The sequence below is a fragment of the Pan troglodytes genome, chromosome 19 (genome assembly GCF_028858775.2).
Source record: "Pan troglodytes isolate AG18354 chromosome 19, NHGRI_mPanTro3-v2.0_pri, whole genome shotgun sequence".
NCBI lineage: Eukaryota > Metazoa > Chordata > Mammalia > Primates > Hominidae > Pan > Pan troglodytes.
In genome coordinates this window covers 29,483,870-29,500,233 of record NC_072417.2, presented here as the reverse complement: position 1 = coordinate 29,500,233, position 16,364 = coordinate 29,483,870, and the positions used below count along the sequence as shown (strand labels likewise).

Genomic DNA, 16,364 nt, shown 5'->3' with positions numbered 1-16,364 from the left:
CATGTATGCACCCCCATGACCAAACAGAACAGGCAGAAGGACACAGCAAGCCAAGGCTCAAATCTTACCTTGGCCACTTCCCATATGTGTGACCTTGAACAAATCATTTCAGTCCTCCAGGCCTCAGTTTCCCCAATGGCAAAATGGAAAAAATAGTGCCTCCCTTGTGAAGATGGGAAGAAATAAGGTGTGTAAAGTATCTAGCACAGTGCCTGGCACATGTGTCATCATGTAGTCATTCAACAAACAATTCATACACAGCTACTTTAATGTGTTAGGCAATATGGGGATGCCAAGATGAATGAGATGATTTAGCAAGGATCACACTGTGGCTACACTGAAGCACAGGCTTTTTTTGTTGGGGGTGTTGGGGGGCTGGTGGTGTTTGGTTTTATTTATTTGAATTTTAATACCTCTAAGGAGCACAGGAAGTGAGGTAAGGAAGGGAGGGCTGCAGAGGCTGGAAGGCACCCCTCTCCTCACCACAGCCCCCACCATTCCCTATCATCCTCATGCATCGCTTCCCTCATTTGCTGTCCCTGAAGGTACTGAGTTTGCTGCCCCCACAAGCAAAAGTAGGCTAGTGGGCTTAGCTATGTCCAGAACTGGTGATTGTTCAAGAAAGGTTACATTAGGAGCCACCAGAGGTTTGACAGTGCTCTGGGAGATCGGAGGGGCGAGCCCAGAGGCGGTTGTTGGGGAAGGGCATTTCAGGGAGGAGCAGGAATGGGAGGTGATGAAGAGGAGTCGAGCCGCAGAGGCAAAGGCCCACAGGGAAGAGGCCAGACCCAAGGCGAGCTGCTGGGGCCCCCACCTGGCTGCAGCACGGACTCCTCAGGAGGAACAGGGTTGGGGAGGAAGGTGATGAATCTCAGTGTGAATTCTCCATGGCGTTGGGCCACAGAGGAGCCCTGCTGCCAGAGTGCAGAGAGTGAGGCAAAGGGGCACGAGGGAATGGGGCAAGACCCATACAAAGCTTCAGGTGAAGGCGGAGGGGAAGGGAGGGTGTAGGGCTGAGGCTGCCCTGCTAGAGACTGGGACTCTCTCTCTGACCTCAGGCATGCTACTTAACCCCTCAGGTCTGTCATCTCTTCCCCCACAAAACAGTCAGCAGCAGTGAGCTCACAGGACAGTTGTGAGGATGAAATGAACTAATGCTTGTACAATGCACAACCCAGCATCTGGCTCCCAGGAAGCACCCAATAAATACTGGCCATCAGTGTTTTCATTATTACCAGTGATGATTTTTTTTCCTCAAAACTCAGCAATGACTAAATGAGCCCCATCCCCTGAAAGCCCACAGAGGGAGCACAGGTTTCTTCTAACCAAAACCAGAGTCAACAGTGAGGGGCTGACCCCGGTGTCCACTACCATGGTAGCCTCCTCCCGACTCCCACCCCCTACACCCTCACTAGGCATTGCAATACTCCTTCATAGCACTTTTCCAAAACCCATCCACATCTTATTCCACTCTGGCTGGTAAAGCCAGGACGGGGCTGCTTCACCTTTTTACGGAGGCAGAAAGTAAGTCTTGTAAGGTACTGAGCTCCCCATCACTGGGGGTATTCCAGAAAAGGGTGGGTGAAAGAGAAGAACATTCAGGTCTCAGAGGCCCTTGCCCTGGCCCCCTCTGCCTGGTTCACTGCCCCTGAGCCCACCCTGCAGGCTGAGCCTTGGCCCCTCTGCTGTTTGTGCAGGGAAGCGGGGGTAACTCACGCGAGCAAGGAGGGAAAGGGCTCCAATCTCAAGTCTCTCTGCGTTCTCCTGGCTTCTCCCGGCAGCAGCCAAGGATGGGGGAGGGAGGGGAGCAGTGTCGTTGCTCTTTTAGGAAAACGGTAATTTTAATTAAGAGGCAGACAAATGAGCACTCTGCAGATTGTCTCAGAGCAAAGTTATTAAAAAGCCATCAAGGCGGCGGCAGCCACGGTGGCAAGGAGAGCTGCCTCCCCCAGCTGCCCACCCAGATTGTAGCTGAATAGCAGTTCAGAGAGCTGGAAAAGGGCTGGAGGACGTGGAACCTGAAAATAGCCCCTCTCCTAAGAAGGCAGGGCAGCATCCAGATAGTACCCAGGGTACAGCCTGCCCAACCCTGGGCAGCAGGTGGACACGCAAAGGGCACCTGCAATTAGGCAGCCCCTGCTGTGGACCAAGTCTGGGCCCACCACTACTATTTCTTTACTCTTCTCAACAATGCTGCCTGGGAGGTGTTCTTGTACCACTTTATAGGCACAAACACTGAGGCTCAGAGAGGGAAAGTGGCTCGTCCAGGCTCACACAGCTAGGAAATGGCTGAAGTGGGGGTTTGAACCCAGGGCAGGCTGACTCTCAAGTCCAATGCTCCAGGCTGCTGGTCCTGGGCCCAGATTTTGGGGGGCGGCTTCCCCTGCCCATACACCCTCCTCCAGCCGGGCTGTTTGATGTCCTCTGAAACAGCCTCAGGAGCAGCCTAATGATGTTGCCCTTAGTCATCAAGGTCACTAGGGACTTGGAGGCCAAGTAACTGCTTGCTTGGCAGGGTCACATTATGAGAGGACACTCTACAGGGACATAAAGTTACAAAACAGCTTCCAGCAGGGGGAACAGGGGCAGATAGACAGAGGACAGGCCCCCACAGCCAGGATATCTTCCAACTCTTCAACCTCTACTTGCTCAACACTTAAGCAAAGCATCCAGGAACCTATCTGCCTTGGTTGCTGTTAGACTCTGAGCCTAGCCCAGTGCCGGGCACAGAGAAAGTGTTCAATAAGTCTTTCCCCGCCGCCCCGACCCCGAGATGGAGTCTTGCTCTGTTACCCAGGCTGGAGTGCGGTGGCGCAATCTCGGCTCACTGCAACCTCTGCTTCCCGGGTTCAAGCAATTCTCCTGCCTCAGCTTCCTGAGTAGCTGGGATTACAGACACCCGCCACCACACCCAGCTAATTTTTGTATTTTTAGTAGAGACAGGGTTTCACCATGTTTGCCAGGATGGTCTCGAACTCCTGACCTCATGATCCGCCTGCCTCGGCCTCCCAAAGTGCTGGGATTACAGGCGTGAGCCACCGCGCCTGGCCTTCAATAAGTCTTTATTGAATAAATGGATGAACAGATAAACAAGCAAACAATTGAATAAATGAAACGAGATCACAAGTTTGCATGTGACTGTAAGCTAAACAAAACGGTCCCATCTTCTCCCATCCCCCACCCTCTGGGCACCACTGGAACATGGGCTTCCCCCCATAAGAGGTGCCCCTTGCTCCTGACCCCTCTCCCCAGGCCACAAGCCCCGTCAGCAGAGGATTCCCGCCTCTTCTCTTCACCCCAGCCCTAGCTTACACGGCGGCTTTGCAGCCCGCACACACATGTACATGCACGCGTGCTTGTACACGCACACTCACTGACATGCACACACGTGCACATACAGACATGTTCTCTACCAGCCAAAGTGCCCCCCCCAGAGTCAGGTATCTGCTGCCCCCTCCCCTGGCAAAGGCTGGGCCCACCAGGGATAGCCCCCTCTCCGTTTCTGGCCCTCCAGGCTGGGGAGGAGCATCTGACTACGGAGAGCTGGCGGGAGGAGGAATCGTGGGGGGCCTCCCTCCTCCTGGCTTACTAACCTGGAGACTTTAAACAGAGGGAACAGAGTCCTGGAGGCTTCCCTCCCGCCGCACGCTGGAGCCCTGGGTGAGGGACAGGAAAGGAGGAAAGTCGTGAATGAATGCCCAGAAAGGCCCGGCTGCAGAGGAGCTGGAGAGAGGAGGGGGCCGGGGCAGGGGCTCCCAAAGTGGGCCAGGTCAGGGGCAGGGCCATGGGCCATGGGGTTGGGGGAGGTGAAGCAGGTACAGAGCAAGGCAGAGCCTTAGGAGCTCTCCCTTTGGGGCCCCCCAGGGCAGACAGGATAGAGATTGGGTGTCATAGGAAGAGCAGGGACTGAGGGGGTAGAGACACTGGTGGGAGACAGACAGGGGGACAAACAGCAGGACAACACAGAAAACATGGGGTCCCCAGAACTGGGTTCCCAGGACAGACAGCCAACAAGCCATGCCTGGTTCTCCACCCAGAAACAGGGGCAGACAGTTTACTGAGGTGCCCAACCTAGACCCCAAATGATAGCCCGCCTGACTCCTTCATGCAAGGTTATGCCATTCTGGAAGGTTGATGGGTTCAGGGTCAGAGAGGCTTGCCATCATTCCCCTGGTGACAACCCTCTCCCCAGCCTACGAGACCCCCATCTGCTCCACTCCCCACTAACCCTGAGAAAGCCCAGCTTCCCCTGCCTGTGTTAGAGGAGACAGGCATTCCCCACCCAAAAGGCACTCATAGGTTCACACTGTGGTAGGAGCACAGACCTGCCTGAAGTCCTTCACCTAGCTACTGCCTCCACACCCCCAACCCTCAACCTGCCATGGCAGGGTCCCCTGCAGCTGTCCACCATGCCCCACCCTGCAGGGAAGTCCTTTCTAAACCTACTCCACCTCCCTCATGCTGCAATACCTATTAGCCTTTTACCCTGGGGCATGCAGCAGTAAGACCCTTCCTGCCGGAAGACACTGTGGCCAGCACCCACTCAGGCACAGCCCTCCCTGGGCTGGCTCAGACCCATCCATACCCACAACACGTCTGGCTACAAGCATTCTCAGAGCCCCCTGCCAATCTCATGGTTCCAATTTTCCCACCGATTACCTAAAACATCGACATCCCAGGGAGAAACAGCTGTTGGGACACGGACTGGGAGAAAATATTAAGAATGCTCATTAATATGTCTAGCCCCAGAGAACTTCCTGGATGAGGCAGTGGGAGGCACAGAAGTGAAGGCTTAGGAGCTCCAGCTTCCTTCTTACCACCAGCCCTAAGTGGCAGCTCCAGGGGCCCAGCCCCAGACAGGCTGAGGTGAGGATCTGGGTTTTCAAAAAATCTAAAGAGGTTTCTTAGGTATGCCCTTTTCTCAGTGGAGAGTGGGCCCCATTCAATCATTCAGTCAGACAGAGGAAGAGGAGGAAGATAAAGATATGACTATTTATTGAATGTCTACTATGTGCCAGGAACTCTGCCTAAATTACCTCATATAATCCTACTACCCACTCTGTGAGGAAGCCAGTGTTAATGCTCTTGATCTACAGAGACGGAAACTGAGCTTCAGAGAGGTGAAGCAACTTGCCCCAAACCACACAGCAAATGACTGTCAGGGCTGCGATTGCAGCCCAGAGCTGTCTGACTGCAGACCCTAAGCTCTTGACCCAGGAGCTAAACTGTCTCCTATCCACTCCCACCCCTCTCTCAGTCTTTGGCTATCTTCCTTTTGGTGGCCTCTGGGAAGTTCTGCCTAAAGTCTAACCTCTTTCTATTGGATGCTCCAGCAGAAATTATCTCCTATGGGCAATAAGGTAGAAGAGAAGATTTCTCTTTGGCTCTGCCTCGTCCTAAGAGTGGGAGGCAGACTGTTCTAACCCCAGGCTGCCAGTGGACCAGGAGAGGGGTGAGCCATCAGGTTAAGGAGAGAGGCGGGTCTAGGTTTTCCTGAGCTTTATCTTTAGGTGACTTCTGCCTCTCTAAGAGCCCCTTCCTGCCCCTCCCACTTCCAGGAGAGAGGAAGCTCCAGGAAGCCCCGCACAAGCCCCTTCTCGTTTTACCAACCAGAAGTTCCCATAATGCCCAGGTAGAGGAGAGCCCAGAAGTTCTGGGGTGGACAAAGTGAGATTCTGCGGCAGTCCCCACAGCCCTCGCCTCTGCACAGAGTCCTAACTTTCCATGGATAAGGGGGCTGGGGACAAGAATGGGGGACTCATCAGGCCAGCCTGGTCACTGGGTGGGGTGGAATAGGCAGGGGACAGCCCAGGAGAGAAGACAGCAAGGCCCATCCCAAGGGCTTCAAGGAGCCATGGAAGGCCTTCCCAACGAGCTGGGGTCATTCATTCTTCCCATAAGAAGCAGAGGCTTGTGTCTGGAGTGATGTCTGCTGCGTATGCAATTATCATGCATCCTAGGGGTGAGGGGAGACTGCAGAACACGTCCCCCCTGCAATCTCCCCAGCTCTGCACAAGCAGAAACAGCTAGGCTCTTTCTGTGGGGTCTCTGGGTCTGGGGTCTCTCTATAAGCTGAGTCTGGGGGCCCCTCTATGGGCCCCTGGGTCTGGGGTCTCCAGCATGCTTTGCCAGCTGGAATGGAAAAGAAGCCAGTGCCCTGGAATGTGTTTGCACAGGTGAGGAAGGCAGGCATGAGAAAACCCAACTCCCTTCCAGTCTTGGGTTACTCCACATCAGGACATGCAGGCAACCGAGGCAGGTGGCCTGGGCTACCAGGAGCCAGGATAAGGCTGTGGGGGAGCTGAGCCACCAGCTTGAAGTGCCTTGTGGGAGAAAACCCGAATTGGATTATAGTCCCCGGATGGAATGGAGTGTGGCAAAGCCAGTTCTGCTGGGGTGGGAGGAAAACAGTGAGTTTAGAATTCAGAGGACAGCTGAATCCTCTAGCCACTCCCTTCTCCATCCCCTGGGCTGGGAGGGCAGATGTAGGCAAGGTGTGCCTTCGGAACAGGAGGGGGCTGTCTGTAAGGCATGAGTGTGTGTGTGTGTATGTGTGTGTACGTACGTGTGTGTGTATTCCAATATTCTCTTGGGCCAAATCCCCATTTTTTTTTCTTAGCTTAAGCTGGGAAACAGTCTTCCCACCCTCCATGTGGCAAAGCAATATCATCTCAAGGGAGAGGAGGTAGAGAGAGCCTGGGAGCTCTGGAAGGGAGCTTGAAGGTCCTCTAGTCCCACCCTCTTTTCTTATACCAAGGACACTGAAGACCAGAGGGGGCAACTAAATTGCCAAGGTCACACAGCAGTAGGGGAGACAGGCAAGCTGACTCCAGCCCAATGCTTGTTCTTTACAATTTACTTCTTTGCCCTAAGGAGCAGAGGAGCAGCTTCCCTCTTTCTCCTCCTCTTCTCCCTCTCCCGGAGCACTGGATCCCTCCCCAGCAGGGTCCCCTGCACTCTGGCAACCACACCAGCCAAGCTCTTCAGGATGCCCAAAGTTCATCTGAAAGGTCACGCTGACCAGTCCCCTGCCGCTAGGTCCAACACTAGTCTACGGGTGCTCACAGACCACCGTCACTGAGGTGAAAGATGCAAAAATACCACCGGAGCCTCCCATCCTGAAGTGGCCACACGCTGGGAGGTTTATCTTCCTATCTAACCTCGATTCCTCCTACTACAGCGTGGGCCTGCTTCCTCTCAAGCTGTCCTATGCAGAGATGGAGGCAGGGGGAGAAAAGCAGGTTTCCAGCCTCCACACCCTTATGTTTGCCCACCCCCAGCAGACAGGATGAGGGCAGGGTGTCCCTGGGTGGCTGGGCCCAAGCCCAGTGCATGCGTGGGGCCCGAAGGGTGGGATGAGGGAACAGCAGCCTGGGTATGGGGGAAACAGCTCTTCTAGGAATCGCCCCTCCAAGTCCTCATCCTCTGCAAAATCCTAACTAAGTCTCAGGCTTAGACTTCTCTAAGGATTATTATCTTCTCTGGGTTCAGAGATGTCTGTCCCCTATCCCCTCATAATTGATTGTTTATTATCCCAACAATAAGTTGATTGTTTATTATACGTCCGGCACTGTGCTGGATGTTTTCATCTGTTGTTTCATTTAATCTTCACAATTCCAGGATCAGAAACGAATCTGTCCCCTGGGACCATCCTTCCTTAAGACTAAGTCTAACCTTGATCTCTCTTGCTGCATTTCCTCTGGCCCAGTCCTCCTTGGTGGCATTTTTGTTCCTGTCTTCAGAGACTCTTCTCATGACTCAGTGGCCTACATGATCTTTTTCCAGGCTATCAACCTTTACCCAGCCCTGCCCCAGGACGGGGTAGATATGTAGGTAAAAGCGACCAAGGCATGCGAAGAGGCTCTGGGGGAGGTCCCCAAAAGGTCAGGCAGGGCTGTTGGAGGTAGGGGCAGGACTAGGGTGGCAGGCTCTTCTCCCTCATAATGCCCATGACCCCTGCAGGGGGCCTGGGCCCCATCTTCTGTGTGGTAGCTAAGAGGGCCCAGAGAGGCAATGAATGACCTAGTCCTTCTCACTGACCATCTCTGAGGCCCAGGTTTCAGCACACACATCCCCAGAGCCCAGGGGAATGGGCAAAAGCAGGCAGGGGCACAAGGGCAGGACTTGCCATGGGTTGAGCCTGGGAGGTGAAGCCAGAGGAGGAGCTCTGACACCTGGCTAAGCTCCCGGCAGAGGGCTAGCAGGCCCTGGAGGGTGCACAGCCTCAAGCCCCTCTGCCGGCTGCAGTATCAGGCCTCCGTGGGGTTCTGCACACCCCATCCTAGCTAGCCACGGGCAACTTTGGTGAATTCACCCACCACTTGGCTTCTCTGTTTTGACCTTTTGGAGCAGAAGTGCTGAGGGCAGGGGTCCCCTCGACTACAGCCATCCCCCCCACCCTGCCCCCAGCATGGCTGGAACACAGGGGCCAGACTCACCTCCCCAGGGAATGCTCAAGCCCAGCTTTCACCCCTCTGGGAAATCGGAGCAGCAAAAGCATGGGCCAATGGGCAAGGGGAGTTGGAATGGTGGGTGGGACTCTGGGCCGGGTGTGGGCGGCACCCTCCCCCTTCAAGCAGGCACCATTAATATATGCAAAGCATATGCAAATCACCCAGAAGAGAGACACAACACCGCTGGAATGTCACAAGAGACCTTGGAGATCAGCCAGCCCACGCCCCCTCATTTCACAGGTGAGGAAAGAGGCCCGCACTGGGATGGGACTTGCTCAAGGTCACGCAGACATCTGGGCACTGAGGAAGGATAAGAATGAGCTCTCTTGACTTAGTGCAGTGCTTTTTCCACCAGGGTCTTGTCTTTCTGCTGGGGGGTTTATAACATTGCAAAGGGGCCCCAGGGCGTGGATGGGGCTCCAGGCAGGCCCATCAGAGACATGGGTGGGAGATGGAGCTGAGAGGCTTCTTGGATGCCTCCCTTACCGCCTCTGCACCTGGAGATGGTCTGGTGGGTGTGAGGGGCAGTGCAAGGGCAGCATAGCACCTGGGGGGCCGCGCGGTTGGAGGGGCTGGAGGCTGGAGGTAGGCAAAGAGAAATCTGAGGGGCAGGGCAGAACAGCAGGGAACCTGGGGTGTTTGAGGCAGGGGAGGAAGAGCCCAATGTCAGGGCAAGGTGCCCGCTGTGGTGTGGGGAGGGGGATGGCGCCCTCAACACATACACACACACGCACACACACACACGCGCGCGCACACACACATCCCTAAGTGCTCTGCAGCCCTTCCTGGACTCTGACAATTATGGCACCTGACAGACCATAATAGTTAACCCAGGCCCATCCCTTCTGAGGCCACTTCCCCGCCCCCAGCTTGGCTTCTCAACCTTCCAGACAGTCCTCGAAAGCAGGGCCAGAGCTGGGGAAAGGAAGGGGAGGCAGACAATGGGAGGGGTGGTCAGAGGGAGGAAGGGGGAGGCAGAAGAAGAGAGCGGGGACAGGGTTAGAGAGAGAGACATCAGGAAGGGCAGCGCAGGAGAAATTGACGGACAGGGAGCGGGAGGGGAGGAATGGGAAGAAAGAAAGGCACAGAGGAGAGATGGGGGAGGGGCGAAGACTGAGGGCATCCAGGGGAGTGCTCTGGAGCCCAGGTATCGGGTAGAGGAACCCTGACCCCGAGGTTCTAGGCTGCTTGGCAGGAGTTGGGGACCATGCCCCTGCCCCTCTGCCCACCTCCCCCAGAAACTCCCCTGGCGCCAGGAACTCAGTCCTCCCTCCTTCACTGCCTCCCTCCCTTCCTCCCTCGGGGCAGGCACTGCTTCCCAGCCAAATCCGAAGCCTTCATCTCCGCTTCTCAGAGCTTGGAATGAAAGAAGGGGAAGCGAGTACAGCCCTCAAACCCGCTGACGGCCAGATTTTTATTATCTTTGCTCGAATGGGCCCTAGGAAGCCAGTGAGGGATTCTTCAAAGAGCATCTGAGTGCCTCATTGAAGCCTGCACCTGCACCAGCCCACCCACAGCAGGCAGCCAGGACTTGGGGGGCACAACCTGTCCCCCACCCCCCACAAATCCTAGAGTCCAGAGCCTCAGCTACCAGGAGCCTCACCCTCAGCAGCTTGTGCCCAAGCAGGGGTCCCTAGGTCAGGAAACCAGGCTTAAAGCTAGACCTAAGTCTGCTGGGCCTCTGAGGCAGTCTGTGTCCCTCTCTGGGCCTCAAGGACATAAATGAAGAAAGAAAACAGATATCCTTGCCAGGGCTTGGAGGAGATAAATGCTTGAGATTCCTCGAAAGAGCAGCTTTTATGGCAAGCCCTGGATCCTTCCCCTGAACTCCCTGCCTGCCCAGCACCCACAGGCCCCTTTGCAAGAGCACCCCCCACCACAGCTGCCTCTTCATGTGCCCCAGGCCTGCTACCCAGGATGACAGACGCCATGAACTGTTCTTCCTTGAGCCCCAAACTCAGCTCCCTCAGTTCAAATCCTCAACACTGTCTCCCTTCTTTCCCCAAAACCTAACCTGGGGTGGGGGTGGGGGCTCAACAAACTGGGTACTTCAAAGAGCCCAGCCGCCTCCCTCCTAAGCACTTCCAGGGCTGGGGTTTTGGCAGAGAATTCCAAGGTTGGCATAGGCAGATGGCAGCCATGCCACCCCCACCCTCTAGCTCTGACCACACTGTCGATGCCCACAGCCAAAGAAGGAATCAATGGTTCTAATTAAACCCTTTTTCCAGGGTGGGTCCCTGGCGAGAGAGAGGGAAGAGGGAGAGAGACAGGGAAGGGAGGGGGGAGAGGGGGAGAGAGAGAGAAAGAGAGAGAGAGCGCGCGAGAGTGCATCAGAGAGGCCCTGCATCCCAGTGCCCAACCCAGTATCCTGCACATCTTTAAGACGCCTGGAACCCAGCAGGGATGAGGCCACGAAGACCCCAGACCCTCTGCATTAGGCAAGGAGGCAAGTAGAGGGGCAGGGGAAAGCCTGGGGTGGGGGTAGCTCTTTGAGGGGTTCATTCTAGCGACCCTTCCCCTAGTGGAGCATCCCTCTCCACTCAGCACTCCCCGAGGACCACAGTTGCCTCTTCCAGATAGAGCTCCAGGGCACAGACAGTGGGAGCCAGAAGGGGGATTTGTGCCTCCATCCCAGCCTTGAGGGTCATCACAGAGAACCAGCCATCGTGGAAAGGGCAGAAGAAGCAGGAATTGTTGTGGGGGGACTGGACAAAGACCCTCTTGTCCCCAAGGCAGGGTGGCAGGAAGCCAGGGCAAAGCCTTTGCACTTGCTGCCAGTGGTGCCTGGGTGCCAGGCAGTCTGGGTGGGGACAGCGGGGTGGGGGGGGGGGTGGATCTTATTCTTGGAAACCCTCCCCTTATGCCCAGAGCCCTCACCCCATCCCTTGCTTCTACCCCAGGCCACCAGCTAAGTCTCTGTCCCCAGCAACTCTCAGCTTGCCTGGAGCACTCCTTCCTGTGTGAATGTTCCTTCCCATGTCCCTGACACCTGTATGGAGTGGCCCATCACCAACCACAACCAGCAAAACCCCTCAAATGCACCATAGCTGCTCCCCACATACAACCACACCAGAAACCACCACCATCACAGCTGCCACCAGTGGCGACAGCCTCACAATCTCCATCCAATGCATCATCAATTTTTAAAGACCAACAAGAGGGAAAGGGATGGGAATAAGAGAAACTGAGGCACGGAATTAGACAGCAAAGCAGTTGGCTCAAGGTCACCCAGACCAAGATACCAAGAGTCGGGAAGAAGGTATCCTGACGACCCCCAAAAAGTGCTCAAACCCCACCCAAAGGAACATTCAGGCCCACAAACCTGGAAGTCTGGTCAGCTTCCCTCACTCCCAAGCCTCACCTGTTTCTCCCTTCCCCAAAACAGACAGCAGCTCCTCCATCTCTTTTTGAAAGGCTGCTGCCAGAAACCCCCACCCCCAGCTCGGGGAGCCCACTTTCCTTAAAGTTGGGGTGCTGCAGGACCTCCTTGTCCCACAACATTTGAGGAGGGGGGCTGGGAAGATCCCCCTCCTTGCATACTTCCCCGCGCCTGCTCACCTGGCTCCCCTCGGCCCCCAGGGTCCCTCGGTCCAGCCTCCTCCCTGGGAGAGCGGGCTCTGCCCTCCGCCGTCCTCTCCCACCAGGCCAGGGCAAAGCGCCGGAGGCACTGCCAGGGCTGCATGGGGACGCGTGGGGCTGGGGGACGAGCACCAGCAGCCGCACACGCCCCGCCGGGCCCTGACAGCCGAGCTGCGGAGGCACCCGGCCTGTCCCCTCTGCTTCCACCAGCATCCTGCTGCCCCCACCGACAGGACTCGGAGCTGGCCCGGGAGCTTCTGACGTAGCAGGGGGGTGCGTGGGAGGGGAGGGGGGGCCACGGTGCGTCCCCTTCCCAGCCCCACCCTCCACCCCTCAGCCGCCTGCCTTCCCTATCTTCTCACTCACCCTAGATGCCCTCCCCAGCTGGGGGCGCCCTCCCCTGCCCCCTGGCCTCTGCAGGGGGAGGGGTTAAGATCAAATAGCCCCTCCCTAAACCCCTCCCTCTCGTGGCCCTCCCTACCCGCTGGTAGAGCGGGGAGCTGGTCCCCAGTTTCTGCAACTGCTGCTGAGGCTCAGAGGTCTCCAGGGCTAGGGCCTCGAGGTGCGGGGAGTGGGGGTGTGTGGAATACAGGCTTGTATCCTGGCAACGCGGCCAACCCCAGAACGCACTCATCCCCTTCCCTCCCTGGAGGCTGGCGCAAAGGGCCCACCACCACCATCCTAGCCCGTGCACCCCATTCTGGGAGCTGGGGGAGGGAGGCCTTTGATGCACCCCTCACTTCTCCATCCCCTTCCCCTCCCCTACATCCTCCACTTCCCCCACCTCGGAGGGACGCCCTTCTCCCCCCACCCTCCTTACCATCCATCCCCCTTCTTCTCCTCACCCCTCCCCCTTCCACACAAGCCCCTTTACAGTTGAACCCCTCTGGCCCCCACCCCGGGGCGTAGTGAGGCCCTCCCCACCCAGTCTCCTGCCTCGCCACCCTGCCCCCTTCTCTGGTCCCAGCACTCCTCTCGCCCGGGTCCTTCTCCCAAGCCCGGCGCACAGCGGTCCCCTGCCCCCCACACACCTGCGCCCCAGCATCCCTCGCCCCGCCGGCCACCGCCTCCCCGGCCCGGCCGCCGCCCCCGCCCCCGGCCGAGGGGGAAAACACACAAAGAAAACAGAAATACCTTCCACTTAAGCATGGAGGCACATTAGGGAGGAGAGAGACAGGGACATGCCTTGGGACGGAGCGTTCCCCATCGGGCGGGGGCGCGGGGGGGCGGGGGCCCCGGGCCGGCCTGCCTGGCGCTCGCCCTCTCGCCGCCTCGCGGGCTCCTCGCTCGGCCCCAGCCCCGGGGCGCGGTGCCAGGCGGGCGGGCCGGGGGCGCGGGCCCCGCCGGGGTGGACCAGCTGGGAGGGCGCCGGCGGCCGGGCGTGTGGGTGAGCGCGCGCGCGGGCGTGTCACCGAGTGTGCGAGAGCGAGTGTGTGTGTGTTTGAGTGTGTGTCTGCGCGCGCGCGGGCCGGCGCGGGTGTGTCACTGCGGGCGGGCGCTCGCGGCGCGGGCGCGCGCGTGTGGCCGGAACGTACAAAGGGCCGCCCGTGGCGGCGGGGGCGGGGGAGGGGAGGGGGCACTGCGCCTTCTCGCGCCCTCCAGCTTCACCGCGTGATCCCGCAGCGCGCGGCCGGGGCCGGGCGCGGGGAGCGCTCACTCTCTCCTTCCCGCGCCACCTGCTTCGTCCCACCCCAAGTAGTCTTCGCGCCACGATAGAGACAAATACATTGACCGGGGACCGGCTCGGAGGAGGCACCCGGGGAAGCGGGGACACTTGGAGGGTGGAGGACTCCTGGGTCTCCAAGCCCGGGCGCGCCTAGGGATGGAAAGGCTCTCGGGGCTGGGTGGGGAGGCGGGGCGGCGAGACTGGGGGCTCCCTTCAGCCAAGGTGACCGCGGAAACCAACAGCCGCCCCATGCTGGGAGCGCCCGGATCCTCCTCTGCTTCTGCCTCGCGACCCCTCACCCCAGCGCGCCTAGACGCGGCTCGGTCGGAGGGTCTGGGCTCCCCGGCGCCCCCTGGTGGGCCGCCGCCTGGTCCCCGCTCCGGGTTGCAGCCCCTCCTGCAGGCGTGCGCGGGAACTGCAGGCAGGTCCGCGCCCCTCCGGCCAGTGAGACCCCACCGTAGGACGCTCCAGCGACGGTCCCTGCTCACGCCTCGCTTGGCGGCGCCACTGCCGCCTCTAATTCAGCCCGCAGAGCACTAGCTCGGCTCCACCCTGCCGTCCCCCGCCCCTCCGCGTCCCACCTTCGTTGGCCTACCTGTTGGCTCCGCAGACTTCTCCAGCGCTGACCCGGACCCAGACCCAGACCCAGGCCCGCGCCGACACCTCGTGATTCCAGCGGCCCCCTCCCTCCCTCGCTCCGATGCTCTGGCCAGTCCCTTCTCTCTCAAGCTTTCTTGCGGAGGAGAAGGTGGGCTGAGTCCCCTGTCCCTTTTATTTACTTCTGGAGTTTCCAAAAGCAGTTTAGGTGAGCAAGAGAGTGGACACAGTACTTCTATTCACTGTGGGCCATCAGGCAGAGTGGCAGGCAGGCAGAGAGCCCAGGAGAGGAGACCCCACCCCAAGTGGCCCAAATGACAAACCGGTTTCCCCACTTCCTGGTCTACCCAGTTGCAACCTCAATCTGGGCTCTCCCAATTTCCTATCCACCCCCAGGCCTGCCCCTGAGCCAACCACATGCCCAGCTAGGGACAAGGTCCCAGATTCCCCTTAGAGATAAATAACCAATTGCAGTAACTCAGATGCCAGGGCCAGGACCAGAGGAGAGGCCCTTCCCAGCTCCAGCGGGACAGATCAGGAGGACAGCCAAGAGCTGTGTCCTGGACACACAGTCTGGGCACACGACCCCAGCGGCAGGCACCCTGACTTCTTCCCTCCTGGGCCAACTGCCTCTCCCTCTGCCAACTGGATGGTGCCCATCTTTTGGCCTCTGAGCGCACAGTGGGCATCCATCCAGTGCCCTGCCTGGCTGCGTGCCCAGGATGGTCATGGGAGGCAGCAGGCTCTGTGTGGGGGAGGCTCGGGGGAGACTCAGGGGAGGCAAGGGTAGCTTCCCCTCAGCACACGGACACCACCTCCCAAGCGGCTGGGAGCCCAGAGCTCTGGCACAGGTCGCTCCTCCATTCAGATTCCTCACCCACTGACTGCACAGGACTCCTGCCCTTCACCTGCCCCCAACTCAGATTCCCCCCAAGGGACAAGATTTCTTCCCTCCCCCACTTTGTGCCTAAGGGGAAGAAAATTAGCAGGTGCTCTACCATAATCTCTAATTTTACCCTTTCAACAGCCTGATGGAAGTGAGCATTTTCAACCCCCTATCAGAGAGATATAGCCAATTGCCCAATGTAAGAGCAGCAAAGTTGAAATTCAAACCCACATCTGCCTTATGTCAAAGCTCCCTGCCTTTCTTCTATCACCATCATCTCATAACCCTGTGGGTCGCCACAGCAGGGACAACCCCTGGGACACAAAGTCTCATAACCATATAGTCGTTAGAAGAGAACTGGGATCAGGAATGTGGCTGAGAGTTAAGATGTATAGCCATGCCATAATCAGGAAGGAGACAGGGATCTGGTCCTATTGTGGAGAGAGTGACCTGAGGCATTACCTCTAGTTAACAACTGAAAAGATGCTTGTGCCATCACGTGGAGATTTGCCTACCCAACCCCACTGGCTTGGGGTGGGGTGGGAAAGGTTCTGTGATGCAGCCCCCAGGGATTGGAACAGTTCCAAAGGTGTCAGCAGAACGAAGCATCCATTTTTACCCTCCCTAAGGTGAGCTCGCTCATCATGAAGGCCACCTCCATAGTGAGGAGCTTAAATCAGATTTATGTAATATTTTTAATTTGTATAGCTCACCTTTTAATGATGAATCCTTAGCATTTCTGATCATCTTCATAGCTGTCAGCTCATTTGAGACCCTTCTGCCCTGTCTTCCCCAAAGATGCTTTGTCCACACCCACCCTGCCCAGCTGACTCCGTGGGTCTCCTGGAGGGGTGAGAAGGGATACAGCTCCCTGAATAGAACCCAAGGTCCCAAGGCTGAAAGTGGAGCCCGAGGACAGATGGCCTGGCACCATCGCCCCTCATTGACCCCAAGAAAAATAGGTGCCTTTCCCTCCTCCCACCAGGTCTCAAAAGGAGGGGCTCCTGGTGGAGAGAGAAGGCTGGGGACACCATCTCCACTGATCAGGGCAAAAGCAACACAGGTATTACTTCAGCTGAGAGATAAGAATTGCTCCTGTAAGCTGGCATGGTGCCCAGGCACAACCAATTTGCCAGCTGCCTCCACCTGAGATGCCTCAGGTGCCACCCCGCCCCCGCTCTCA

General features: G+C 57.8%; 1 protein-coding gene across 7 annotated transcripts in view; it reads right to left on the bottom strand.

Annotated features, from left to right (window-relative positions):
- The window catches only part of SRCIN1 (SRC kinase signaling inhibitor 1), a 77,051-nt gene extending 62,404 nt beyond the window's left edge, over nt 1-14,647 (bottom strand). For 2 of the 7 annotated variants that reach the window (XM_016931898.4, XM_016931902.4), the window contains exons 1-2: nt 12,012-12,279; nt 3,594-3,656 (exon numbers count right to left, since the gene is read on the bottom strand). In XM_016931898.4, coding sequence (XP_016787387.1) covers nt 3,594-3,656; nt 12,012-12,135 — 187 coding nt within the window. In that variant the 5' untranslated portion in view covers nt 12,136-12,279. Of the gene's footprint in view, nt 1-3,593; nt 3,657-12,011; nt 12,281-13,166; nt 13,270-14,293 lie in introns of those variants that run through there. The other 5 variants (XM_016931894.4, XM_016931896.4, XM_016931895.3 and 2 more) reach the window with 5 other exon arrangements.
- Nucleotides 14,648-16,364: the final 1,717 nt, after the last annotated feature.